Raw genomic sequence first — 27893 nt, forward strand, 5'->3', positions numbered from 1 at the left:
TGCAGCTGTGTGTACGTGTACGTGTGTGTGTGTGTGTATGTAATACCATTTATTGGCTATAAACTATGCGCGTGTATATTATATGACAACAATTACAAAGTTTCTCCATAAACACCATCACATATTTGTATATTATTCATATATTGTAATATTGTATGTCGTATCAGATATATATATATTTTATAATAAAACAAATTGTTTATCAAACGGTATTTTAGGCTTGCTTGAAATTCGTTTCGATTTGTTAGTCATATTTCCATATATAGTCTATATTTATATTTAGTGTATTATACGATAAGCCTAGTAAATGGTTTATCTAAAAAACACGTTTAGCAAATTAAAGGCACTTCAAGGATTTTATAAAACGAAACAATTTCAAATATCCTAGAATTATTAGAAACGAAAACAAATTGCAAGTGCTTATATTATTTATATAATAATGAATAAAGAGTTTGAAGAAACACTTTAGCAGGTGAGCAAATCAATCGAAATTAATTGCCTACCTGCGTTTGAGCTTATGCAACACGCATAATTTTATATTCATTTTTCTTCAGTTACGATTTCTAGTTAAATTGACAAAATTGTAGGGATACGCATCCAATTCTTCCATCTAGATGCCGCAAAGCTTTTTGAAAAAGCACAAGTTTAGCTTAGGCTGCTCGAACATTATACTAACTATGCTGCATTGATTATTTCATTCACTGTGATTGTGTATCAAGTATTTAGTTGTTCAATATCTCTTAGAAGCTATATATATAGATATATATATATATATTCTGTGACAATTTGAATTTGTTAAAATGTTTGGCTAGGCATATGTAGAATCCAATTAATTATTGGTTAGCTGGCATTTTAGATAGTTGATTAATTATTCAGTTATTGTATATAATTCAATAAATATTTTCCTAAATTTTACGGCCTTTTCTTTTGTAGATAAATGCAAAATTTTGGCTGGGTTAGCTTGGTCGCTTAAATTGGAAAATGTTTTTGCCCCGTTTCAGCATGTAAAATTACAAAAATTTTCGTTCATTGTTTTGTTGCTCTCAAATTGTTGTTGTTATTGTGGCTTGTTCATTTTTGTTTTTTATTGTATATGGATATTATTCTTATAAATGGCTTATAGTTTTTTGTTTTTCATGGTTCAATTTCACATTCAATTTTATGCTATAAATTTTACAATTGTTTTCCTTCAGTTTTTTCTGTGTTATGTTCGTTCTCATTTCCCTTTGTTTTACATGTTGGCCTGTCGACTATATATACTCTCTCTATATATATATTTATGAAATTATGTATTTTTATATAGGTGTGTGTGTATGTGTGGGATTAGGCGTGAGTGAGACTGTGTGTGTGTGTATGTGTGGGTATATCTCAGCGCCGCCTGAATACGTGGTTGAAATAGTAGTAAATATCCTGTTCCGCCTGCTGCTGTTGGGGAGTCTTTCGTGTTGGCTGCTGTTGATGCTGCTTCGGATCCACTTGTGGATGATAATTGTTGTAGTGATGATAGCCATGCATATCGTATGGATTGTGGTGTCCCGGATGCATGCCCGGATGTATGCCCGCACCACCACCACCGCCGCCGCCGCCGCCACCCATCATCGGATTGCCGCCTGCCCGCATTAGATTCGTGTGCATATTACGATCAGCCAGAAAGACATTGATGAAGAAGATCAGCACGAGCAATATATACAGCAGGCAGACCAGTATGACCACAAACTGCTGGCGGCAGCAGCAGTAGTAGCACATTCCCTATTATATAACCGCCTGCTCCACATAGTTGGCGGGCAGCATGCCGGTCTTGCCGGTGCGCTCCACACGTCCGGTCATCCAGCCGGAGTCAATTGATTCCACCTCGAATATAACATCGCCCTCGCGAAAACTAACCTCGTCCACATCCTGTGCCTCATAGTCGTAAATGGCTCGATAGACGCGCTGACAAATGAAATGAAGAAGTCTTCGATTAGCTCCAATCTCAAATAATTGAAATGCATTACTTACCAAGTTGCCCTGACGCGACTGTTTATCCTGCAGCTGTTGGCGCGCCTGCTGTTGCTGCTGCTCCTGCTGCTGCATCATTTGCACCTGCTGATAATATTGCTGCTGTTTCTGGGCCTGCGCCTGCTCGCTGGTCAGTGAGCCGTAAATGCCATTGGCGGGATCTATGTCCGAGATGGAGCCAATGCGTTTGGGATAAACGCTATTACCTGTTGGGATCAACGAATTTGTTAGACTGGGAATTAGAACATCTATCGATTTACATTGGGGGACAAGGACAAGGACAAGATGACGTTGATGCACATCGAGCTAAGCTAAGCTGAGCGCTACCGAACTACCAGCTAGCCTGCCACTGACCCCATCGACAGCAGTCTGATCTACTTACCCACGGCTGCGGCGCCGCGCTGATCGGAGCTATACACCAGAGTGGTGCTAGAGCGTCCGGTGGCTGGCATCGGCCGTGGTCCGTCCGTCAGGGGATCATAGTCGGCAATTTTGCCAATGTTGTTGCTGCTCTGCTGTGCGTTCAAATGGCCATTGCTCGCCTGCAGCTTGGCGCCCAAAGCGTTCTCGGATGGCGTTACCGCACTATAGTTGGATGCCACATACAGCTGCTGCACATTGGTGTTGCTTTGATGTTGCTGCTGCAACTGTTGCTGCATCTGCAACTGATGCTTGGAGTTGTTACTGTGCACGCTCGACTGGGAGCGCACCTGCTGCGGCTGCTGCTGCTGCTGTGTGTAGCTCAAAGTGGCCGGATGCGGATGTGCCACGCCGCCATTGTTGTTGTTGTTGTTGTTGCTGTGAATGCTGCCGTTGCTGGCATTGTTGTTCAGCAGACTGCTGTGCGAATGTTGCTGCTGGATAGCTGGCTGTTGCAGTTGCTGCTGTGAGTGCTGCTGCTGCAATTGCTGTTGCAACTGTTGCTGATGCAGCGCCGTTGCCGAGTTCTGGCTGTGATCGAACTGGTCCGCCGCATTTCCACTGGGATGATGTGAGTTGTGCAAAATGGCCGAGCGCAGCTGATTGTAGCTATTGACCGCCTGCGGCTGTTGTTGCTGCTGCTGCTGCTGCGACTGCTGTGACTGCGATATTGCTGTGGGATACAGATGTGAGGATTGTTTAATGGCATGTTGCTGCTGTTGCTGTTGTTGCTGCTGCTGCTGCTGCTGCAGCAACTGTTGCTGGCGCAGCGCCTGTGGCTGTTGATAGTGTGCGTATGGATCGTGCTGCGGCTGTTGCTGCTGCTGCTGCTGCCTGTGATTTTGTTGCTGCAGCAACTGTTGCTGCTGCTGTGGCAGCTGCTGGTGTTGGTGTTGATATGTGGGCGTTATGGCCGCCGTATTGTATTGCTGGTGTTGTATTGGTGGTGGTGGCAGCGTTTGTTGTTGTTGTACATAGTGTTGGTGTTGTTGTTGCTGGTATTGTTGGTGCTGCTGCTGCTGCTGCTGTTGGTGGTGTTGCTGCTGCTGCTGCTGCTGTTGATGCAGTGTTGCTGGCGGTATGGGCGAGGCTGTGGGTGCATATTGCGAGAATTGTTCAGCTGCCAATTGCTCAGAGAAATATTCCGATTCGTCTGCACCAATTAAGTTTTTAGTTCATTCCCCCAGAGTTAGATTTTTTATGCATGTGTGTGTGTGTGTGTTGGTGTTTGTTTTAAGAGTGTTGTGTAACGTTAGGTTAACGGTAGTTCAGAAAGCACACACAATTTATGAGCGCGTTCAATGTTGTTGTTGTTGTTGTTGTTGGAGTTGATGAATGAGCAACAAATGATAAGCGAAAACGATAAAAACAAATAAAGAAAAAAATAACAAAAGGAATTATAATCAATAAATTAATTACAATGTGTGAGAGAGACAGATATAGCTGTCACTTATGCTGCTGCACCGTGGTGCAGAGTTAATTTTGGTTAGTAAATGAAATGAAATGAATCAAAATGTTATATGTACACAAACAGCAGTGAGAACAGTGTTGGCAAACAGCGTTGGTAATTGTGTGTGCATGTGAGTGTATTTGTGAACTGAGCTCTAACCACATTCCATAGCAAACATAGCAGACTTTACACCACTGTGCGCGCATAATGCGCTCTAATGAGCATTATAAATGATAATTTAATCTGTTTAGTCACATTTAATGCATATGAATTGACGACAATTGCTGGTAATCGCGCAAACAAATTCAAAAGCCAAATTAACTTCACTCTAAACGCATTTTAGCCAACAATTGCCAGCACTTACAGGTGAGATAGTGATATATTGAGACAGACAGAGAGAGAGATAGAGATAGCAGGAAATGGGCAAACAGACAGAGAGATAGGAAAATTGGTTACTCACTGCTGCTGTCAGAGACCTCGGCGGAGCCGCGCTGCTTCTCCATAGCTGCCTTCTTCTCCAGATCGCCGTGATATGCCACATTCGATATGTGCTTCGTGTTTTGTTTGATGCGCAGCGTTTCCGGGTCGTCTGCCACCTGTCGAGCGTTTAAGAAGTTCAATGTTAATTATCATGATGGAAATGCACACACACACATATATGTATATATATATATACATATATATATAGTCGACTCGCATAACTGACCTGTGTAAATTTGCCTTTGGCCTTCTCGAAGTCTGCATGGTATTTAACGTTCGATTGGATTTTCGTATTTTCCGCGATGCGCTTCAGCTCGGGCGTATCCGCAATCGCCGTTGCCTTGGCCTTGGGTATGTGCCTGCAAATAGTCAAAGAGAGAGACAGAGAGAGATTAATTCTCACAACTTGTATAACAGAAAATCTAGCGAAAATGTCGGCATAAAGTTCAACTTGCCGCCGGTCAATTTCGATTTGGACAGTTGGCTACAAAATTTTCTACTGCTGCATTGCGGAAACAGCAACAAACATCTGCTGATGTTGCTGCTGCTGCTGTTGGTGTTATTGTTGTTGTTGTTGCTCCGCCCACCCTGGCTGCCGCTGGGCATCAGGCGCATATCATTTAGCCCCACTTGAACGTATGGTTTTTCGTTCGCTCGTCTTTAGTTTCGTGTGAAGCACCCACCTCTGACCCCTAGCTCCCAACCTCTCCCTAGCCCCTTTACCCACCCACCTCCTCCACGGCCTGTTGTTTTATCAATTAAAACCGCATTTTGTGGCATTTCGTTTCGTTTCATTTCGGTCTTTTTTTTTATTATGACTGACTGCCCACCCCAGCACTTGGGGCAGCTAACGGTTAATGCACGTTGCTGCTAGTGAATTATTAAAGCGCAGCTAAATGCAATTTGCGACCACAGCCGAAGAAAAGTTTTGTGGCTCAGACTTAATTTCTACAGCAATTACTTCTCGCTTCGAGTGCTTTTGGGCATATTGGGGAAGGTGCTAAGGCATTAGCATAAGATTGGAAAATCTTTGTGGGTTTGTGGCTTGATTATCTGAGAAACTCGCAGCTAATTTATATGTGGATTAACTTGAATTCTTGAGAATTGCTTAGAGAGGCGCTATTTATTAAGCAATTTAAAGATGGACTTCAAGTTAGGGGAATCAAAATAAGAATGAGAATGATAATGAAGAGAGAGAGAGAGAGAGAGAGAGAGAGAAAGAAAGGGAGAAAGACAGATAGAGAAGAGGAAGTAAAGAAAACAAGAAACAGATTTGTAAACGTAACAGCGACATAAAGGTAAATGAGAAGATAAGGATAAATTATATAGGAAGAAACAGAAAGACATAATTATTTATAAGTAATCAGAACAAATGAAAGATAGAGAAATGTACATATTATATTTATAAGCCTATATATTGAACAACAATACCAGGAATATGCAATCTATCGAATATGATTAATGCTACCCCATGGACTGATACATCAATTAAATTATGGCGAAAAAATATGGAAAGAAGAGAAAACCAAAGCCAAACAAACAAACAACTTGGTACACAAGCGCAATATGTAACCATAAAGTACACACACACACACATGGACAACAATATATAGGGTATGTGCATGTGTGTGTGTGTGTGTTTGTTTATGCTGTGGAGTCTTTTAACCTATCAGTTGGCTAATCGATCGATTGATTGCAGCGACTGATAACCACAGCAACAGCAACAGCAACAGCAAGCCAAAGGTTGATAAACCCATTCCCTAACCCTTCCCCTTGCTTCAATTTGCCCACCCCCTTGGCCACTTCCCTCGCCCCATGCCCCATTCATACTGTAATTGTAATTGCGCGCAACTAAATTGGCTTATAGAATATTTATGGATTTATCGTGCGTATATCGAGCACAGCTGTCGCCAGTTGTTGTAGACGACATTGGAATGCAAAGGGGGGATTGGGAGGGGCGCAACGATTTAAAGAGCGGCTTTGCCTTACAATTATTTAGTTTATTAATTGTATCTGTATCTGTGCAAATTCCATAGTAGCTGCTAATTCCATATGGTAGTGGTGCTGCCGCTAGTTATGCAACCCTCAATTCCAATTTGTGGGTGGTGCAGTGGTGCAGTGGCGCAAGGCCGTTTAATGACCAATGACCGGTCGCTCATGCATGTAGGTCTGCGGCGCAAGTTGTTGGCTGTTGGTGTTGCTGTTGTTGCAGGCTTTGCTTTAATGCTGTAACAAAAGCTTATGTTGTTGTTGTTGCTGGCACACATTGTATTGTTGTTGTTCTTGTTGTTGCTGTTAGCTGGCTGATGATGACATAACAATGCTTAAGCGCCAGCGGCTGCATTGGCCAGAGCAACGTAACAGCGGATGTCTCGGCACGTTCCCAATAGATCAACAGCAGCAGCAGCAGCAGCAGCAGCAACACGCACGCCAGCAACAACAACAGCAATCAGCGCAGCTGCTGTGCGTGACATGCCACTATTGTTGTTGTTGTTGCTGCTTTACTTTTTACTATCAAAGAATTTTAATTTATCTGTAAACAATATATACACGAACAAAACATACACTCACACAGCAGCAACAACAACTGCAGCAGCAGCAGCAGCAACTGCTGCAGCGCGCGCTTCATATAGTGTAAACATTTTTGTTGTCATCGCGTTTTAATATCCTGTAAACAGCATTTTGTATATGTAGACATAATATATTTATAGACCAAGTGACATTTTAGATGTATGTATAAAGTCAGTAAAGTCATTCCATTGCATCAGCAAATATATCAAATAACTAAATATAATAAATAAATCAGTAAAGCCTAAACATGCTAAAGGCTATTCAATTGCTGTCCGCTGCTATTAACAGGTTTATGCTAGTTTTAGCACTGTTATTAGCATAGCCATGTTAAGGCAATCGAATCAGGCAATTTGTAAGTGTTTTGAATTGAGGAAAATGTGAACATTATGTTAGCTAGATATCTGTTAACAAATCCCATACTGTTTTATTTTATTTTATTCAGGGTAACCCATTTTCAATGGGAAATCATTAAGTTAGATTTAAATTTGTAGTGTAACTTGTTAAAATTTTTTAATAAATATCCCTTTCAGAATAAAATTCTCGACTTCATATTATTCCTTTACCCTACAATATTTCGAGCTGAACTTATCTACAGTACCCATTAGATTTAATGCTTTGATTGCAGCGCATCTGTTAGTCGCTCAAGCTGTCATATGTCAGACGTTGCATGTCATTTTGTGTACTGTTCATAAGTTAAACGTAAATTGCAGTTGATGTGGGCGCCTCGATAGCAGCAGGCAGCAGGGAGCATGGAGCGAAATATAGTCCACGACAAACTGACCAACAAATGGGATGTGCAAAGGAAAGGAGGAGCTGGACATTCATTGGATGTCCACATTTTTTTGCATGTGATTTGTGGATTGTTGTGGAATTTCTGCTGTGACAAGCCTTTTGTTGGTCAACATTTTGATCAATGGGCCGGGCAAACAGGACACCAGGCGAAGCCTCAACAAAGAACACGAGGAAATTAAGCAGGAAGCGGCTAGGAAAAGAGCAAAGAGTAAGGGAATCATCGGGAATTACACAAACTGTGCATTATGCGCTGATTTGTTTAATTAACTGTTAATTAAAATTGACGTTGCCGAGAGGAGAGATCCGATTCCAATCATTAGACGATGCTCGAAATTCGTATATCCATATATATGCATCAATTTCGAATCGCTTTAAATGCAAATGGAGCATGAGAAACTTTTGGGATATGCAAATTTCCGGAGAAGCTCATTTAACAATGGGGGAAACTGCGATAATTGCCAGGTCAGAGCGTAAAAATGAATTGAAATGCGATTAAACGCACAGTTTGGCACATAATCAGCCGAGGCACGATAATCGAGTGCGAGAGTGTATAACAGGCGGGAGCGAGAGGGGGCAACAAGTCAATTATGGAGCTGCAAAGATTCAAAAGAGCCAAACTGAATTTGTGGGGTAGCTGCGTATGTGGGGCTTGAAATGCATTATCGGATTTTGGGTGGGCAACGGGTTGCGTATGTCAAGAAAAATGCCATATGAGAAGAGTGAGTGAGAGAGAGAGAGAGAGAGAGCGACTGAGGGAATTTGGAATATGGTAAACTCTAGGTCGAGATTTAAATATCATATGAGAAGAAACAAAGACAGCTACAAAAGCAAGATAGAGGGGGATAGGGGTAGGGTATTTGTGCTGTAGGTAACACACCCAGCTCTCATTTGTGTTGTGTGTATTCTCCTCTATTGTTCATGTGTTGTTTAGCATAAAAAGAGGCAAAGCCAACAGGCCAACAGCTTAACAGTTTTTTTTTTTGGGTAATTGAAAAGGTTTTGGCTTTCCATTGTAGGCGGCTTAAGTAATCAAAAAAAAAAAAAAGCAGCTAATGGGGCACAGTTATGTATATACATATATATAAAATAGCTAGAAATTCACATTTGGCTTACAAATGAAAGTGAACGAAAATAAAGCGAAAAGAATTGACACACAAAATGAGAAGAACTTTCGAATACACAAACAAAATTAAATGAAATAAAAAGCCTGAGTTGAGCTATGTGGAGCACACATTGTAGAAATTGGAATTGAAATTTTTGGTAGCCGAGGGCATGGCCATGGTTCACTGATTTTTTATGTTAATAAATAAATGTGCAAATGTGAATATAATACGGAATGCGAAAGATGCGCTCGTTGTGTATTGCAGATGCTTTCAGTCGGTTCTCTCTCAATTTGTGTTCACATAAAAAATGAATGTGAAAAGCCACAGAAATTCAGAATTTGTAAAGGAATAATACGAATATATATTTGTAGGCTTGTAGGCATATATTTGTGTATATATAATAAATGTAAAAGGGGCCAACACAAACCTAGTAAACACAACTCGTTTTCTAGTTCAATTCCAACTAAATGGAAGAACCTGGTAATGTAATGGATACATGACTTCAATAAGCTTCGTTGCTTCGGTATGTGTATGTGTCTGTGTGTGTGTGTTGGGTTGTGTGTCCTTTGGTTGTGACTGTGGCTCATGTGCAGGTTTGCTTTTCTATAAGACACAATTGGGTTACATCCATAATAGAGAGAGAAAGTTAAGGCAGCAGCAGAGGAGCTGCAGCAGCAAATGTGAAGAAATTTCTATGCCTAGAAATGCGAACAATGTGAACTTTTTGGACTTTGGACATTTCAGAAACTATTGTAAGGACTTCCAATTAGCTTTTCGAACTACTTTCAACTGCCTTAAGAAAAACAATTCAATGTGTTCACAAACCCAACTGAATTTACCCGCTGTTGCTCATGAATTATTATATTTAACTTCAAATAATTGATGGTACACTGAAATCTCTTTTAGGCTTTTATTATTTATTAATAATTATATTTTTTAATATTTATTAATTATTTTTTATTTAACTTTACTATAATTATTATTTCAATTTATATTTATAAATAAGTTTCTATGATTTTTTGCAGTGTTTAAATTCTAGCCCTCGAACTTCGTTTATCCAATTAAAATCCCAATTCCATGTGGCGCTCCACATGTGGCAAGTATAATTGCATGTCTCCGGCGCTTTAAATCTCTTTAGTAGTTTCGTAGTTCATAATTTATTACAATCGTTATTCCATTGAGGGCAGGAAAACTTTGGCTTTTCTGCTGACCCTAAAGTGGCTGTGAAACTTTGCAAAGTCAGAGAAAGAAAACTGCTGGAAAAACTTCTCAAGCAATTATAAAATCCCAAACAGGAGAGAATCAGAAAGCCACCAGCCGTGGCAGCCACAGAAATTGTAGATTCCGCCGGAACGTGGCAGCACGTAAGGTGCAAATGGCTCAAAGGCGTTCACTGCAGTGAAAGTGCTGAAACGGAAGACAAGCCACGCCCCATTGGGGCCAACATGACATCATCCAGGATTGGAGTCAGCAATGAGCCGTATTGGGTGCCGGGTGGGTACTGCGTGCTGGCCACTGCGTCAGAGCAAGAGCTAACGGACGCATAACTCAATCCGCATGGAATTTTTATTCCCGCAGCGGTGGCATCCACAATAAATCTGCATTAGGGAACGTGGCCCGTGGCCCATTGCTGTTGCAGTTTGCAGCCCGCTTGGCTCAAGGCCAATAAACGGGAACGGACGCCACGCACTGCAGTGGCAAACTCTGGATAACCACTAGGCACAATGGTCACAATATATGACAACAACAACAACAACGACAGCAGCGAGAGCATAGAGACAAACAACACAACACGTTGGCTAGAACAATAACATTGGGGCGTGGCAGTGGCAGTGGCACAGTGCCTGCCCCTTGTGCAACACACTCGCAGAGTGAATACAACGATAACAAGTAGGAGCGGTCTAGCTGGGTGTGTCCGACTACGATATACCCGTTCAATTTGAGATTGCAAATGTGAAGTGGGCGAACTTTTTCTACTATACTCTTCCAAGTGATTTCAAGCGAAAGTAGACATAATTTGGGTTTTGGGAAGTAGGTTCCTCAATTCGAAAATTTTAGAAGGTATCCAAATCAAATAAATATATAAAATAAAATAAAATAAGTATTAAGAACTTAAATAGATTCTAGACTCTCACATATATCACATATAATATATAGATATGCTCTAAAGGGGAAGCTAGATCATTTCTTCTTTAACTGACGTCAAATAATATGAATTGTGAATAATTCCATTTCTTTTCTGTATGCTATAAATCATATCTCCCTTTGCCTGCTATATAACTTTCTACAGTTTAATCTCTTGCTCTGATATACCCATTTGCAATGCGTACAGGGTATACAAATCGCGTTCCTAACGGGGTTAAAGTTGCTGCAATGCTGCAGGGGCAATTGCAACAGTGCGAATGTGTTTGTGTTTATATAGGTGTGTGTGTGTGTGTGTGATTCTTTCACTAAAGTGTCGCCGCATTTCCGCACCTTTTTAACAGCTGCAATTCAGCAATTCGTGCGGCAACAGCACGTGACAAGTGCCAGCCGCCGACGCAGACGCCGACGTCGCCGTCGCTGTTACCTGGACAGCTGTTGCTCGAGATTTTCTATAAAAGTGGCTGCTATTGCCGTGGTGTGCTACTTATCTCGGTTCGGACAGCTCGCAGATAAGATAAACGACGCTAATGAAGATTGTACGTCAAGGTTGGCATGCCTAAGCCGTCCCCCCCTAACGATACCCCAAATCCTCCCTCTTAAGCAGTTTCTAGTGTAGGGTATTTACATTCGGTTTTCATACTTACGCTTCACAGTATGGCATTTTGTTGTAGCCCTTGTAGGTTTTCATATTGAGCGTCATTCCGCATTCTGTGCATTTGAAACACGTTTTGTGCCATGTCTGAAACGGAATAGAGCAAAGGAAAGAACAAGAATTAGAGGAAAATTGTTAGCAAATTTGTTCGCCAGTCGTCGGATGGGGGGAAAAAAATAGAAATTGTTGTACTTATACTCTAGGCATATACAATATGTGCGTATTAAGCGGGTATATTGGTTTAGAGGTAAGGAATGAATTTCCAAGCAATTCAGAAGTAGAAATTAAAACTATATTTATAAATTGTATTACAACGTACGCTAGTTAAATAAATATATATAACATACAAATATAAATATTTGTATATAGCAACAGGTGAGCTTGTAATCAAAAACTATATTTACAAAATACTTTTCATGCCTCTGTTTATGCACTTGGCTGTCATTCTATAGTTGGCAGGGTATCCTCGTAGTCTAGCATTTCTGCTTGGCTTTCGTTTCATTGCCCGCTACTCTCAGTTATTATTGTTCTTTGTGCCTTGTTAAATTGGCGCAATGCAACTAAAAACTAAAACTAAAACCCAAGATGAGCATAAAAACTAAAACTTGAAAAGATTTTTTGGCTTTGCGAGCATTCTCTGGTTAGTCTCTAATTGGTCTTCGGTCTTTAGGTCTTTCGGTTTGCGGTAGCTGGTGGGCGTAGAAAGAGGGAGTGGCTGTGGCTAAGAGCAGCCAGCCAGCTAGCCAAATTGGTAGATAAGCACTTATAAGTGGTTGAGACAAAACTTCTTTAAAAACTTGTCCGCATTTAAAATGTTACAAAAAAAATTCATGTTGATTGTTTGTGAGTTACTCTACAATACATTGCAGTGTATTTGAGGAGTTTCCGTAGTTAATTGTTACGAGTATCAACTGAATTTATTAGAAATTTTCTTATTAGACAGTTCTATAAATAGACTACAGAGCCCACTTTATTAAGCAACTTCAGAGAAACTGGCTCCAGCCGTCATATCTCTCACTTTTATTGATAAGCTGTAGCTGCAGCAGCTTATTCTTAGCCTTCTAATTTGTGTGGACTGCACAAGAGATGCGCAGCAGACAGGCAGCTCAGCCAGCCAGAGGCAGAGAGAGAGAGAGGAGGGGCCAGAGGGGATAATTGTCATTGCCGGCAGAGAAAAGCTGAGATTGAGAGAGGTGTGTGGAGGGAACGGGGGGCACAATTGTCATTGGTGGCTGCGCTTCAAAGAGAGCCAACTCAATGCAAGCAGACGACGCGTTATGCAAATTTGTGAGAAGTTTTATTCCTGCCGCCTTGCAGTCGCGCTCAGCCTGTTAGCCAGCTTGGAGACTTGAGTTGGGGGTCAACAAACGATTAACTTGTCTGCGGATTAGCGAGCGGCATAAAGCGCGAAATATGCGAGAAAAATGCGTTAATTGGTTTCACTAACACACACACTCATACACATAGACTTGGACAGCATAGACAGCAACCATAAATAGCGTAGACGCAAACCAGACGTAAAGTGATGAAGTGATTGCGATTTCATCACCAAAGAGTCAAAGAGTTGGCAATGGGAAACCCGTTTGGCCAAAAGCACACACACACATACACACACAGACAGACAATCTCAATGGCAACCAACCCACTGGGGGCTAAAGGCAACCACATTCCACAGTTCCAGTGGAACTCCATTGCAATGGGAATCGGTATGGCCATACGTAAAGCCGTAAGCCACAAGGGTCCAAGAAAAGTTTTCATAAATCAACGGATTTAACTTGATGACTCGAAAGTTTTCAGCGGAACTCAAAAGGGTAAGACTCAAGATCTGAGTGCTGGGTATAAGCGTATGACAGAGTATATATATTCAATTTATATATTAAACTAAAATGAATTCAGATGACCCTTTTTAGCTAAGCATTGCTAATTTTGTTAATATTAATATTCTAATTGATGTGATCATGCTCATGCTTTGTTTTATTTGTTAGGTTAGGGTAGCTTCAAGTCGTGCACTGCCGATTAAAATATTCCTACTCGTGTTTAAGTTTTGTCTACTTTTTGTATGCTGCGTGTGGCGCATATGTAACCAGTAGGAAAGTCATTGAACATGACACAGAGAGATTAAGAGAAAGAGAGTGAGAGAGAGAGAGAGAATGAAAGAGCATTTCTCATAACTCATCTGTTTCCCCTCTGACTTTTGATGAGGTTTTGATGACCGTCACAAAAATTCAATTTCACTTTCACAATAAAATGCAGTTGTGGCTGTTGAGGTGTGTGTGTTCGTGTGAGTGTGTGAGGTAATCGTTTTGTGTAGCAGACTGCATTTATTTTCTATGCTCGCTTTAACCCACTTTTCATTTGCCGCTCGCTTCTCGTCTTGGTTTTCAATTTGAGGCTCAATTTCCAAAAATAAAAAACCTTAAGTGTTTCATGCTGTTTCCCTTGTTGTTGTTGTTGTTGAGGTGTTGAATTTGCATTCGAATTTGCACGCTTTCAACATTTTAAACGTCTCTACAGCGCGACAATAAAAAACTAACAATTGGCATGAGCCACAGTCCAGACAGCGAAAGAGTGAGGAATAGGGTGAGGGAGAGAGAGACCCATAAAGTAAACCAACTGAACGGGAATTGGGGCTTTGGTTTTGGGTGCTTTGGACTTCAGCTTCGAGCTGGGCGCTTGGGGTTTGGCATGGTTAGCTGCGAACACGAACGGATTGGATTACCAGAGTCAAAGCGACCAAACCAAATGACAAATGACTGCAACACCACAAACAACAACAACAACAACAACAACAGCAACAAATGGAAGAAAAACAATGGCGACTGAGCACGAAGCAACAACTAAAATCTATTTATAGGGCAACATAAAGTGTCAAATGATGCGACTTGCTCAAAGCGGGGATAAAAATGTATCTTAAGTGAAATTAGCTCTAAAATCCAAGAAATAAAAGTGAACTATATAACTAAAATATCTGATCTGCTCAATCTCTGCTTACACATGTCTAATATATCCCTTTCATTGCTTTACTTCAATATCAACGCCCATTCTTGACTTCTTTTCTTTTGAAAACAACTCTAGACAGGCCGCCAAAACACTTTCTAATATAGCACAATTCACACGTACGAAATCGAAATGCAGGCAGTTGGCATATGGCATATGGCATATGGCATCTGAGTTGCCTATCAACTGTCTGGATGGAGTGAATGCTACATGAAGATTCCAAAAAGGAAACATATATCAAATGCTGAAGTGAAAACACAACTTTTATTAACTAGAGATGCAGCCAGAGGAGGAAGAGGAGGAGGAGGAGGAGGAGGAGGAGGAGTAGGCAGAGCTGCGTTCAAGTTGGAAGTGGAGCATACTTGTGCTACCCACGTGTTTTCGTCTGTGCTGTAAGCGAAACCCACTTACAGCTGTCAGTTTGCTCAACCTGCTGCTCATGCTGTTCATAATGATGATACTTATGATGATGATGCTGCTGCAGTGCAGTGGCTGATAATCAGGGTAGGCGTGATGATACGGGAGCAGACAGCTAGCCAGCTAGCTAGCTGATGAAGCGGAAGTGAAAGCAACAGAGGCAGAATTAAACGACTTCCACAGCTTCCGCTGCTATTGACTCAGTCTAACACACGCACACATACCCACACACATACATGCACAGACACACACACACACATGTATTTGCACTGCAACCGAAAACTCACAAGTTCTCAACACAGAAATTCCAAGTTTTTTGGCAACTGCCTTAACGTGCGGGTTTTGCCTTCCTAAGCGCACCAAATTAAGTTCAAGTTTGCTGCGTCGCGTTTCGGTCAATTTAACACGACTCCTCCAACTGCCACCCACCAGCCCCGCCAGCCACGCCCCCATGCCCATAGCTCACTGTCTGCACCCACCTCTCCAAAAAGCGCTCAGGTTTAGGCATATATTGTGCACGCTCTGTTTCATTTACAACTGTTTGCAGTTCCAGTTGTTGATGTTATTGTTGTTGTGGTTGTCGTTGTTGTAGCAGATGCTTGTCTACAGTAGCTCTTAAAAATCTTGTCATCAGCTATGCTGCGAAGCATATAAAGCTATTAGCTCTGCCCTTAAGATGTTGAATACTTCAATGCCATTAAGATATATCATAATGTATTATAGATATGATAATATAAGATAATATGTATGATATTAAAAGACTGCCTATATGTTTCATATATAGTATGTGCTCTCAACGGTAAATACTTTCTAAAAACTATTCAATTTTCTTTAATATGCTAACAAGATGATATCACGTATAGAAAACGTTATATATGTGTGGCCACGCGAGGCTATACTTTTATCTTTACTCTTTACTTTATCTCTTTATTATTATTTTAGGTTTAATACATTTATATAAAAATTTATATAAATGAGTCATTTGCTCTGTCTGTCCTTCTTGAAGTTCAGATAGAGCTCTACAAATATTTATATTCATTTCATGTACATCTTATATTACATTCTATATTCATTTCTGTCCGAGTCGAATTCCTGTGACTAATTCGCATACATGCTAATTCAGCTACCATTAAAAGTAAAGCCAATCTATTTTTCTTGCAGCGTATTCAAAATTCGTTGACATTTTAATTGCCGCAATTGGAATTTGCATTTCGGGTAGTGGTACGCCGTCGTCACATTCATTGGGGTCAAGGCGTTTCGCAGCCGTCGCTGTTATGACCAAATGGAATATGCCATATATGGCTATAAGAATCATCTGAGTCATTGTCATAAGATACCTGAACACGACGCCGACAAAAACAACAACAAACAGCCAACAACAAACACCTTTTTCAAGCTGTATTACGCGATTACAAACTGAATGCCGTTACACGCAATTGTCGCCTTTCCGAGCGGCCTTATATGGCTGGGCTGGATCACTGAGTCGTTACGGCTCAGCTATATATGTACATATATATATATCTACATTTATATGTGAAAAAGAGAGCCATATAGAGATATTGCCTGCCTGCTCGCACTCATTGCCATTCATGACATAATTGTCATTATCGGGCCGCAAATAGTTTTTAATTGTTGCCCCATTGACGTGACTGGACTGTTGATCAGTTGATCAAGTGGGAACTTAACCAACTTGGTAATGTTATAATTAAATGTGTACACAATGCCTGTCTCTGTCGTCCCCCCCTTTCTAAATACCTTATCCCATGCCTCCTGCCCTCATTCATTCGAGTGTTTTCTTATGCAATTCTCACTTTTTCTTTCAATTGCATTTTGGTTTTTCCATCAGTTCCCATGCCAGCAGTTTTTCTCGGCCTCTTTGTCAACACCCTGTTTATGTGTATGTAGTAGTATATAACTATATCTATTTGCCTGATCTTTCGTATCGCTCACAGCCATCGACAAGTTTCTAATTTGTTTGGAGCTCTGTGCCGCTTTCGTTTCGTTTCGATTTTGTTTTCAATTTCATTTAATTGAGTTTTTTTTTGTATTTCCCTGTTTATTTACAGCTAATGGCTAATTAATATAATTTTGTTTACACTCAGACAAAGAGAGAGAGGGAGAGGAAGGTTTTCCTTGTCGTTGCCCAACCGAGTCAACTTAAATTGTGACTACTATTATAACTGACTTGATTCGCTTTGTTCAGAGTAACTGGAACTTGCTCTCGGTTGAATTTTGCAATTATTACACGTTTCACAAAGCACGAGTGTGTGCATGTGTGAGTGTATAAAGTGTATGTGTGAGTAGATTGTATCTGTTATTTTGTATCTGCACACTCAAAATGTTGTCTCTGACAGCCAGTGGAATGACGTAATCGTCGCTCACTGTCTCTAGAAATTAGATACTCAAAACTCTCGAAAAAGTGTGGCAAACAGTAGCCCGCCCGAGCTACAGCAGAAACAATCTCAAATATGCGAATATTCACATATTTGCATAATGATAAAAGAATGAGAGATAGTTTATCTGAAAAATGATATATTGAAATGGCATTCCAATGTACCGACGACATCTCTACACATTGGAATATTCCAGCAGTTTACATACCCAACTATATATGAGACTATTTCTAAATATCGTATGCCTCCTCTTTAAAACAATAAACAACCTTCAAAAATTTCATTCGATTTATTTATCTGACACTCCAATATAATTACGAGATCGTCGGACTGGAATATTCCATTAGGATTATTAAGACTAATCTAATCAGGGATACCAAACCTTTCGATATATCATTTACATTTATTTTCTATCTAACATTTATCAGTTTGCCAACATCTATATCAAACAAAATAAACTTATTCAGTTTCTTCCACGAAATATTTATTTTCCTTTTCCCACTCCTTATTTGTTGATCATATTTCAATTCGTTTACAAATCCATTTGCAATACTTTAGCAAACATTTCCTCCCAGCTGCAGACCTCACACACATTTCGTTAGAATTTGCATTTGTATCTGACAGATACGCATTGTATCTGCTGTTGTTGACTGATCTCGAACAGCAATTCGATTGGGATCGTCTGCGATTACGAATTCAATTTCGTGGCATATTTTCACGTTCGCATCCAATAGATACGACGCCTGTTGTGTGTGCGTTTGCGATACAACTACATAGATACATGCCGCATAATTTGTTTATTAATTTACCCCCGCTCATCGTAACTCCCTCTCTGTCCTTCTCGCTCGCTCCTCGCGCTGTGCAAAAAGCGGCCACCAACTGAGGCGCTGATGGAGCAGCTGCCTTCGCCTGGCGTTCTCTGTATCTTTTTTTTTTATTATTATGATATTTCTTTTTTGCGTCAACAATAAAAAAGCATTACATCAACGCAAGCCGAGTGACTCACTCGGAAGCAATGCCACAAGCGCTGAAGGCGACAGAGCCAACAGTGTGTGAGCCAAGCCAACTGCTGGCTGCACCAGAACGACCCTGGAACTAGCAGCCCGCAGACCTGGGAGTCGAATGCTGGAGCTCTTTCTTAATTATGCCCTTCATCTACGGAGTATCTTAGCTGTGTGCCTCATGAAACGTTTAGTGGGACTATAAAAGAGGACGGACTTGCAGTCAAGTATATTTTAAGAAATATCTAAGATCAAATATCTCCTAAAGGAGACATAATCTGTTCCTACTATATCGTCAATTAGAAATATAAAACAAATCAGAAATGATATAGCATTACTTACTGCTAATACTATTTTCGGCATTTCATTTTTTCGATAGTGTATTCATTATGGGATGTTGCAAAAACATTTCAGTTTTGGTTTTTTTTTTCCATCCAGTAGTGACTAGCTAGCTATCCGAGTGTTTCATTAACTTTTCAAGCTTTTTGTGGCTTTGCATGCTGAAATACGCATCGGGAACGGGTCGGGTCAAATAGTAAATCATCGTGGAGTATCTGCGCTATGGGAGAAGTGTGTGTTTTGTTTTCCGCCTCAGTTTTTTTTTTCTCTCTTTTCTTTTGCTTTTACTCAGATGAATAGCACTCATAACGGTATCGCCAGTTAAAAGATACATAACAGCATTTAAAGACGGGTTAGCTAGCCAGCCCCCTATCCCCCTTTTCTTCCCGAACAACTAGTCAGCCGCAGCATCAGCATCAACAGCATCATCATCATCATCATTCAGCTTATGTTGGAATTGGTGTCGATGATGTTGTTGTTGTTGTATGTAAATGGTCAAACGTTTCTCTCTATGCTCAAGATTGGAGTGCTAGACAATGAAAACAACTTCCTACTGTTTGGTCTCCCGCTGTTGTTCAATTCAGTTCTTTTTAGTTTCTGGTCCAACAGACCATTGGCCCACATTGAATGGCCATAGAATTTGTTGTTGACATCCACAATGTGCATTTTTGGTCTCTGTTTGTTTTTGTTTGCGTTCTGCTGAAGTGCATTGTGCAAAACTTTTGACAACTGCCAATTGGGCAGCGCTTCATGTCGAATTGGTGGCACAAGTGAATTTTAAAATGTGCACTTCAAGAATTTGTAAAGATTTATATCCACTTGAATGGGTAGGGATTGTTGCATTAAAGTTGCATTAAAGAAAAGTTGTTACGTAATAGAATAAAAGCAATTTCTAGTTCTCTTCCATTGAAATTTAAGTTGAATTCTTAAAGAATTTAGCTATTCTATTGCTAGAGCTTTGTTATCGATAGTTCGATAGCATGCTTCAAATGCCTGCGATCAGTTTACAGTTTTCCAGTATTTCACGTCTCTTTCTCTTCCAGTCTAAATTTGCAAATTGAAACGACGCATGCAATCGCTTGCCTGTGTGTGTACATATGTGTGTGTGGTGTCTCTTCTTTCCACTGTTTCGCTTGTCAAGTTTACGCTACGCTCTCTCTCTCTCTCTCTCTTTCTCTCTGCGGCTCAGTCTGAACTCAGTCAATTAGCAAAGTCAATAGTATGCGCTCCTATCCACGCACCCCTTGGTTTGAGCTAACGTTTTTTCCATTTGTTTGCTTAATTTATTACAACTCGAAAGCTCACACACATACATACACGCACACACACATGCATATGGAGAGCGAAGCTTGTCACTTGCGGAGTTTTATTTGAATTCGCGTTTTGTAACTCTCTGTTCTACATGCATATATGCAAATATATGCCAAAGTCCGATTGCAAATATGCACGCAATCAGTTTTGCACCCACCCGCCCCCCATTAGCCGTGTGTCTGTGGGCGTGTGAATAGGCTCTTATTGTCTTTTATATATGTATAATTAGTGCAGCCGTCTTGCGAGTTGCAACGTAAATTGAATTAGCTTGAGGCTACAGGCTGCTAATGGAATAGGTGTGGCCCCTGAGGAGGCGCCATGTGGGATGGGCAGGCCAGCATCTTAAGAGCTTGCAAATTAGCTTAAAGCTTCTAAGGGCGGCAGCGGCAGCGGCAGCAGCAGCGGAAAGTTACATATGACGTTTCGTTAATATTTGAGGAGAGAGCGCACGAAGGCGGCTGGGAAAGACAAAGCGATGCACAAGGCAAAGAGACACAATGAGGAAACTTTTTGGATTTGGTGCACAATGTGGCTGAAACTAATGTGGAGCAGCTGTGCTGGCTGGAGACTGGAGACTGGAGTCTGGAATGTGAAGTGTGTGGAGCGGGTGAGGGGCACAACCACTTTTAGTTTGAATAATGTACGAGATTTGCACAGCTTGTGAGATACACAAAAAAAATAAAAAATATAAGAGAAAACCCGAATTCGAGACGATTAATTTTTGCTGATGAAGTGACAAATCACAGGGCAAAGGCGGGTGAACAAGAAAAAAACTAGAGCAAAGCAAACAGCGAAAAACACAAGCAGAGAGATCTAAAGCTGAATTTCATGATTGACAGTGGAGCGAGCGAGCGCAGCCGAGATAGGGAGAGGGACAATGGAGTGGGAGAAGGAGGCGAGAAAACCCTCAAGTGATGGACAGCAGCGACGAGAGTCAAGCAACCACTTGAACTGAAGAGCCAAAGAGCTGGAAATTGTTATTGCTAAGCATGCATATGTAAGTATATACAGATGCATTAAGTGTATATATAGATATGTGTATGGCTATAAATAGCACTCACACCAATGCATGGACAATACGAAGCGTGAGCCCAAACATAGATGCGATGCAGCGGCTGCTGTTGCTGCTGTTGCCGCTGCTGCTGCGTTGCTGCTGCTGTTGCTGTGGCATGCGGGAATCAATTGGACGATGCAAATGCTTCAAAAAAATAAAAAATAAAAAGAAATAAAATAAAAGAGCCGCAACGAACGAGGGGTCGCCAGGGTTGCCACTTTACATGAGCCGCAACGAAGATTGCCACCCCGCGCGACGAGTTAATAAAGATCAATTGAATTTAAACAAAGAAATGTTAATGGTAGGGGTAGGGGGTAGGGAGGTCAAGCAAATGTAATGAATGCGACGACAATTGTCTTGCCAATGGGCGTGGCATAACAAATTACAAGCAAATGCGCATTAACATAAATTCTACAACAACAAAAGCAATGCGAGCGGCGGGGAGAAAACAATTAAAAGACGACAAGAGAGCAGAACAGCGGAGCAGAAGAAATGACAGGAAACAAGAGACAGCGCAGCGAATGTGGCAGCCAAGAAGAACAACAACGAGCAGAAGAAGAAGAAGAAGAAGAGGAAAGCGCTCCGGCTAGAGAAGAATCTGCGTAACTGTAAGACAAAGACAGCAAGACAAAGCCAATGCATTCAACGGGAGCAGCGGCAAGCGCCAATGTGAGCCGAGTGTACTGACCCACATATCAATGGCCGGAAATACACACAGCCAAGACAGTGGGACGAAATAGCGGACAGGTAGCCAAAATATAATATGAGCCAAGCTCACTCAGTCACAGACTCCACTCATCAGTTTTGGTCATTAGTCAAAATTGTTTGTGCTGAAAAATAACAATGGGCCGCATTTAATTGAGGGAAAGCCCCCGAAGTCCCAACCGTTGAATGCCTTCGCAGAGAATAAATAAAAGTCCAAGCCCCAAAAGCTTGCCCAACAGCAACAGCAATTTCAACTTCGACTTCGCCTTCCACATCGGCTTTAGCTTCAGCCACTCTCAGAGTCGAACAAGAAATTCGTTTTTAGTCTAGTGTTTTTCTTCCATTTTTATTTTCAATGCAAAAATTGGGCCACAAAGCAAATCGAAGTAAAAAAAATCGAAAAAATAAAGAAAACAGCAATTGAAATACTCTTCTGGCCATATACTCTAATGTGATATATGTATGTATGTACGTCTATTCTGATATTTGAATACATGTAGTTTTACTGTATAAATCTCTACTATTAAACACATTTAAATCACCCTTTATTTATATGCAAATAAATCTCTTTTAACTCAATAAGCCTCTCTGATTAGTTTCTTAAGTTCTTTTCTGGCCAACTTTAATTAGTCATCTGCTTTTTCTCATTTGGCAACCGAAATCCGTGGTTTTTCTTCTTTTTTTTTCTTTGTCAAAATTGGCAATCGCCAAAACTTCTGACCGACCAACCACGAGGCTAATTACAAGAAAAATTGGAGCATAACAAATAAGCCAAGAGCTGAGCTTTAGGCTTTGATTTGCGCGCTGCACAGCGAAAGTGAGTGAGCAGAGGAAGCGTGGAAGGAGCAGAGACAACAAACAGAGATAAGGTAAAAGCTGGCACAACAAATTGCATAATACCACAAAAAGTTCTCACAGCGAAATAACAAAGCACAAAGTGAAATTACAATGTGTGTGTTTGTGTGTGTGTGTGTGAGAAAGGAAATGAAGATAAGGAGATGCAAAGCAACGATAAGTCAAAGTCGACGATGTCGCTGCTGCTGCTGCTGCTGCTTGACCACTTTTATTTTCATGCCTGAATTGTTTATAAAATTGCAGCGCCCTTCTCTCTCACGAGTGCTTCAGGCGGAGTAACAGAGAGAGAGAGAGAGAGAGAGAGAGAGAGAGAGAGAGAAAGAAAGAGAGAGTAGGGAAAGAGGGCAGGAGAGTGCAGAAGGGAGAGCGGTGCAGTTAGGGGCCAAGCGGGCACCACTCAGAAATGGTTTGTCATGCAAAAGTGAACTTCGCTTTCAGAGTTGAAGAGCTCCAGTCAAGAGTGGAAAAAAATAAATAAAACCAATTGTCATTGTCAATGCGGTTGTCGTTGTTATTCGGTGTTGCCAGAGTTTTTCTAGAGAGGAGCTCGTGTGTGTCGTTCTATGTATGTATATCTATCTATAATATTTATAGTAATTGAAAACTAGATTTGATTTGATATCTTTTAAATATGCAATTTCTGTCTCATTTATCTCCATTCTATTTTTATTCATTCACTACACTCTCTATTACTATTATTCCGTGTCACGCGTGTCTCCGCTTTCATCACTAGCTTTACAAAGCTCTTCAACTTCTTGTTGGCAATTGGAAAGCGGAAACGATGTTCAAGTGTCGCACGTGATGGCAACATCAAACAGCAAAATAATTTCAGATAAGATTTCGAGCTAAAGATACTTTGCATCATCATCTTCTTCTTCTCCTTCTTTTTGGCGGCTAGTCGGCTCCGTCCAAGTTTGTCGCTGTAGTCATTTGTCATGGCGCAAATGCCAAAAATTAAAATATTCAGCAAAGCGACAGCCCGAAAAGTGTGCCACAGACGGGGCAGAGCCCCAACTGGATACAGTTGGAGCTACCTAAGTGCCAAACGGAGTAGCTGCAAATGGAGGACGTTTTGGATTTGACGCTGCGCTGCGCTTCGTTGCTGCTGCCGCTGCTGCCTGCCGGCCTGGCCCAAACACTAACTGTCGACTCGTGCCACGCTGCACGAATTGGCCAAAATGTTAAGCCTGCTCTTCCTACCGGCCTGCCTGCCCCTGCCTGGGTTGGCTGACAACAAAGAGGTCATTTACTTTCGTTGCGAGCATAAAATAATCGTCTGTCGTGGCGTCCGCCGCAGCCAAGCAAAACAGCAGTACTAACAAATAGGACTCGACTATGAGATACCCTGTAAGTGAAGTTCAGCTTGTGGTATATGCAAATCAATGATATTGTTTGCTTATGTTCCATCACAGTGGCTTCAATTGGTTTTTCTTCCTGACAATTTTACTAAAAATCGATATTTATCAATTCTAAATCAATTCTATACTGTCATATAATATATAGACAATCATAGCAGTATGATCTCTTCTGCATCAACTATTTATAAGCATATTTTATGGCTTACTCTATTCTCATACATTATTCAAATTTCATGCGAAATTCCCTCTTCTTTTTTGCAATTTTTTAATGGGCAACGAGTATAACAAGCAGGCAAAACTAAAACTCACACATTTCGTGTGTTTGCCAAATAAAAAAGTCAGATAAATGAAATTGGCAACAGCAGCAGAAGCAGCGCTGCAGACAGCGACAGCGACAGAGACAACGACAACGACTACGACTTTAACGTCAACGTCGACGTCGACTGCAACTGCAACTGCGAACGGCGACAAGTTGAGTGAAGCTTGGTATCAAAAATCGATTAACAAAGCGCCGGCAGCGAACGCGAGCAGCGCTGCTTAACTTTTAACGGCATTTAAAAAGCATTTCTTCATTTCATTTACAAGGCAAAACTTTTCAGTGTGTGTTTGAGAATGTGTGTGTGTGTGTAGATAATTGGTATAAAATGCCCGTTTATTGACTGTCACGCGTATCGATTTCTATATCAGGATATGTCACGTGCATTGAGCGGCAACCGCAAACGAAATGGCACAAAACTTTTCAGTAAGAAAATGTAGGTGTGGTAGAGGGAGGGAGAGAGAGAGAGACGGAAAGCGTCAATACGAGAGAAGAAGGATGCAGATATCGCTGCATTTTCTAAGCAAAAACAGAACGCAGAGAAGTATAAAAGAAGAGAAATAAATAATGAATGCGAGAAGGAGATACACTACAGACTTATTTTATATAGATCTTATTTAATAGACAATTTTAATTTGTAACGAAGTTAAGGCTAGTTTACTAGTTTCATTTAATTATTTGTTATCTTTTAATTCAATTACTGTGTTAGTATTCCATCCAATTCAAAATTTTTTATCTGATTTTAAAGAGATTTGCAAATTGAATACAATTCATTCTATTTAATTTCATTTCATTTCCATTTCAATACGAATTTATTGTTTTGAATTCATACAAATACCTTACTATAATCGTATATTTTTAAATCAAATACTCAGCAAATAATAGAGATTAATTTTGTGCATTTCTCATTCAATAGATATGCGTCATAAGACTCGTAATTTAATTTTCAAAAGGCAAAACAATAAAACAATCCTATTGTTTATTAAATAACAAGCGACTATGAGTCAATTTGTTTATTATCTTACAAATGTTATGAAATACAGTTGCAAATAATCTGAATACAGTAATCATTGCTGTGCATGCTCTAACACAGACAGAGAGAGATATAGAAACACGTCATATGAGACAAGTTAAACAATGAGATGTAAACTAAAATGCAACGAACCAAAAGGAACATTCAACATTTCTCTGGATACACAAATAAATAACTATGTATATGTATGCTGTTCGTTCATGTTTTTGGTGTTATTGTTTTTCTTGTCGAGTTTCGTCAAGTTTCGAAATCTCTCCCGAGTTATTTACACGTTTCAACATTTCCATTAGGCCTCATGCATATTTTATAACTGTCTTTAAATAGTTTTCATTACTTCACGGCTAAAATTAGACGCACATTGAGACTGGAAGAGTGTGTGCGTTAGAAAGTGACAGCAATAGAAAGAGAGCATGTAGCACATCTTGACTATAATTAGACAAACGCTTAAGAGCAGCAGCAGCAGCAGCAGCCGCAGACGATGTGGAACACACGTCGCAACTGCTGATAGTTGGAGCTGATTAACACAAGGCTGTCGAATGGAATTTGACGAATGATGAAATGACAATTGAAACAATCGTGTCTCCAGGCAATGTCTTATCAGCGCATACAGATGTATGTGAATATAAACATGAGTTTAAATATATGTACAATGTATATTCACTCGTTTCCTTAAGTACTAAACCTATTTTGAGCTAAAACTCGCTAAAAACTGGATGGGCAGAAATAAGTAGAAGAGAAACGAAAGGGCAAAACAATTAGTGCTGCTCAGCTCAGTTCAGACAGAGGGACAGACGCACAGCCGGTCAATAAAAATAAACTGGAATTAAGCATAAACCAATAAGCACAAGAAGAAAGCAACTCAATGACCGCAAAGCTTGTGATTGCGTGTGTGTGTGTGTGTGTGTCTGTATGCGAAAGAGAATGCGAAACTGGAAACGAAATATGCGCTCAAGGTCAGTCAACGGATTGTTGCTTATTTATTTATTTTTGAGTATTTCTTTTGAAGAACCAACACAGAAAGCTGAGATAAAAGCTGCGCTGCAACTTTGCAACGGTTCGTTGACGGCGGCGTCGTCGTCGTCGTCGCTGCTCATACGCAAAATATACGCAAATTGGCGCAGACAATTGCCAAAGAAGAGCGGTAGGTAGATAGGCGGGAGGTGAAGAGGGAATTGTAGCGGAAACAGCGGCGACGCAAATTAAAAGCAATTTTCAATTTCCTGAGTTGGCGAAAATTGAAAAATTTGTTGCAAGCCCAAACAACAACCACCCGCGCAATCGTACAAACACACACACGCACGCACATAGACACACAATGGAATGAAATTTGCGTGCCGTTATATTGCTTAAACTAAATTCCAAGAAGCGCTACGCAGTCGCAACAAACTAGCTGAACAGCTTTTTTTTTTTTTTGCTTTTTATTATTCGCACACATTTGTTGCTGGTAATTATTAAAACGGCGCTGCGTTGTGGTGCTGCTGCTGCGCCCACAACAGGCCACGAATTGCGTAGGATAATAAAACAGAAACAACAAACAAGAACGGACATGGACATAAGAGCAAACGGTACGCATGATCAATGAGACCAGCGGGCCATGTGACTAGATAGCCGTCTCGCTCTAACGCGCACAGACAACAAGTGCGAAGCAGCGGCATAAAACAAAGGAGCAAAAATTGAAATTGAAAGAAAAAAATGCCAATACACACAACAATAGCTAAAAACAAATAAATTCCGATATTCTTACACGCTTTTAGCTAACATTATTATTAAATTGTGACTCACCTTGTCCAGACACTTCAGCTCTTCGATGGGATAAACCACCTTTTGGCAGCGCGCACAGGTTTTATTCATTTTCTCGCCGTGTCAGTAAGCCTTTTGCAAAAGGGGGGACAATTGGGGAACACACAACACACACACCGATTTTTAGAATTTTGCAACACTTTGAACAAAGTCGAAATTAATTTCGCATAGCGATCGAACAGGAGCACACAGCTTAAAAACTATTAGCCAAGTATAAGAATGTATTTATGGAGTATATGTGTGTATGTGTCCAGGATTAACATTTAATTCAGCATAGCTACTGAGATTGAAAACAAAAAATCTGTTACAACTGGATGGCAACTAACTGGTTTGCTTTGTCACAAACTCTCGTACACACAAACACACACACGAATGCGCGCAAACACACACACTCGCGAACACTTTTTAACACTTTTTCACTAATTGCAAGCGGGTAAATTTTTAAATATTCAACACCGTCTGCAGCTAAGCGACGCGCGCACGATTCCAATTCGGCAGAGCACAATGACAGGTGCTTGTGCAGCTGAGCTGAGCTATGAAACAGAGAATGCTGCAAAGCCGAATACCTTGTAAGACAATTTCTGGTCACAACTTTTATGTTTATCAATTAGTTGACTTTCTGTTCCAAACAACCAATTTACACGCTGCGCACCCGCATAAACACGTCTGTACTTCACCGAAACAACAACAATTATGACAAATA

General features: G+C 40.6%; 2 protein-coding genes across 4 annotated transcripts; both read right to left on the reverse strand.

The window, feature by feature from the left end:
- Positions 1–1029: 1029 nt before the first annotated feature.
- On the reverse strand, positions 1030–1746 carry LOC6582513 (POU domain, class 3, transcription factor 2). The gene has a single exon (XM_044010075.1). The coding sequence runs from the start codon at positions 1744–1746 to the stop codon at positions 1369–1371; it is 378 nt and encodes a 125-aa protein (XP_043866010.1). The 3' UTR covers positions 1030–1368.
- On the reverse strand, positions 1030–27887 carry LOC6582514 (LIM and SH3 domain protein Lasp). Of its 3 annotated transcripts, none has more exons than XM_015162483.3 (7): positions 27173–27887; positions 11604–11698; positions 4575–4707; positions 4329–4464; positions 2381–3508; positions 1999–2204; positions 1030–1932 (listed from the first exon to the last, which is right to left on the reverse strand). In XM_015162483.3, exons 1-7 carry the CDS (start codon positions 27239–27241, stop codon positions 1753–1755), a joined length of 1947 nt encoding a protein of 648 aa, XP_015017969.2. In that variant the 5' UTR covers positions 27242–27887; the 3' UTR covers positions 1030–1752. The 3 variants fall into 3 exon arrangements, with proteins under 3 accessions (XP_015017969.2, XP_002008215.2, XP_015017971.2); XM_002008179.4 differs by having other exon boundaries at positions 2381–3571; XM_015162485.3 differs by having other exon boundaries at positions 2381–3091; positions 27173–27886.
- Between the last annotated feature and the right edge of the window lie 6 nt (positions 27888–27893).

Source organism: Drosophila mojavensis, unplaced genomic scaffold (genome assembly GCF_018153725.1).
Source record: "Drosophila mojavensis isolate 15081-1352.22 unplaced genomic scaffold, ASM1815372v1 contig_74, whole genome shotgun sequence".
NCBI classification, from domain to species: domain Eukaryota; kingdom Metazoa; phylum Arthropoda; class Insecta; order Diptera; family Drosophilidae; genus Drosophila; species Drosophila mojavensis.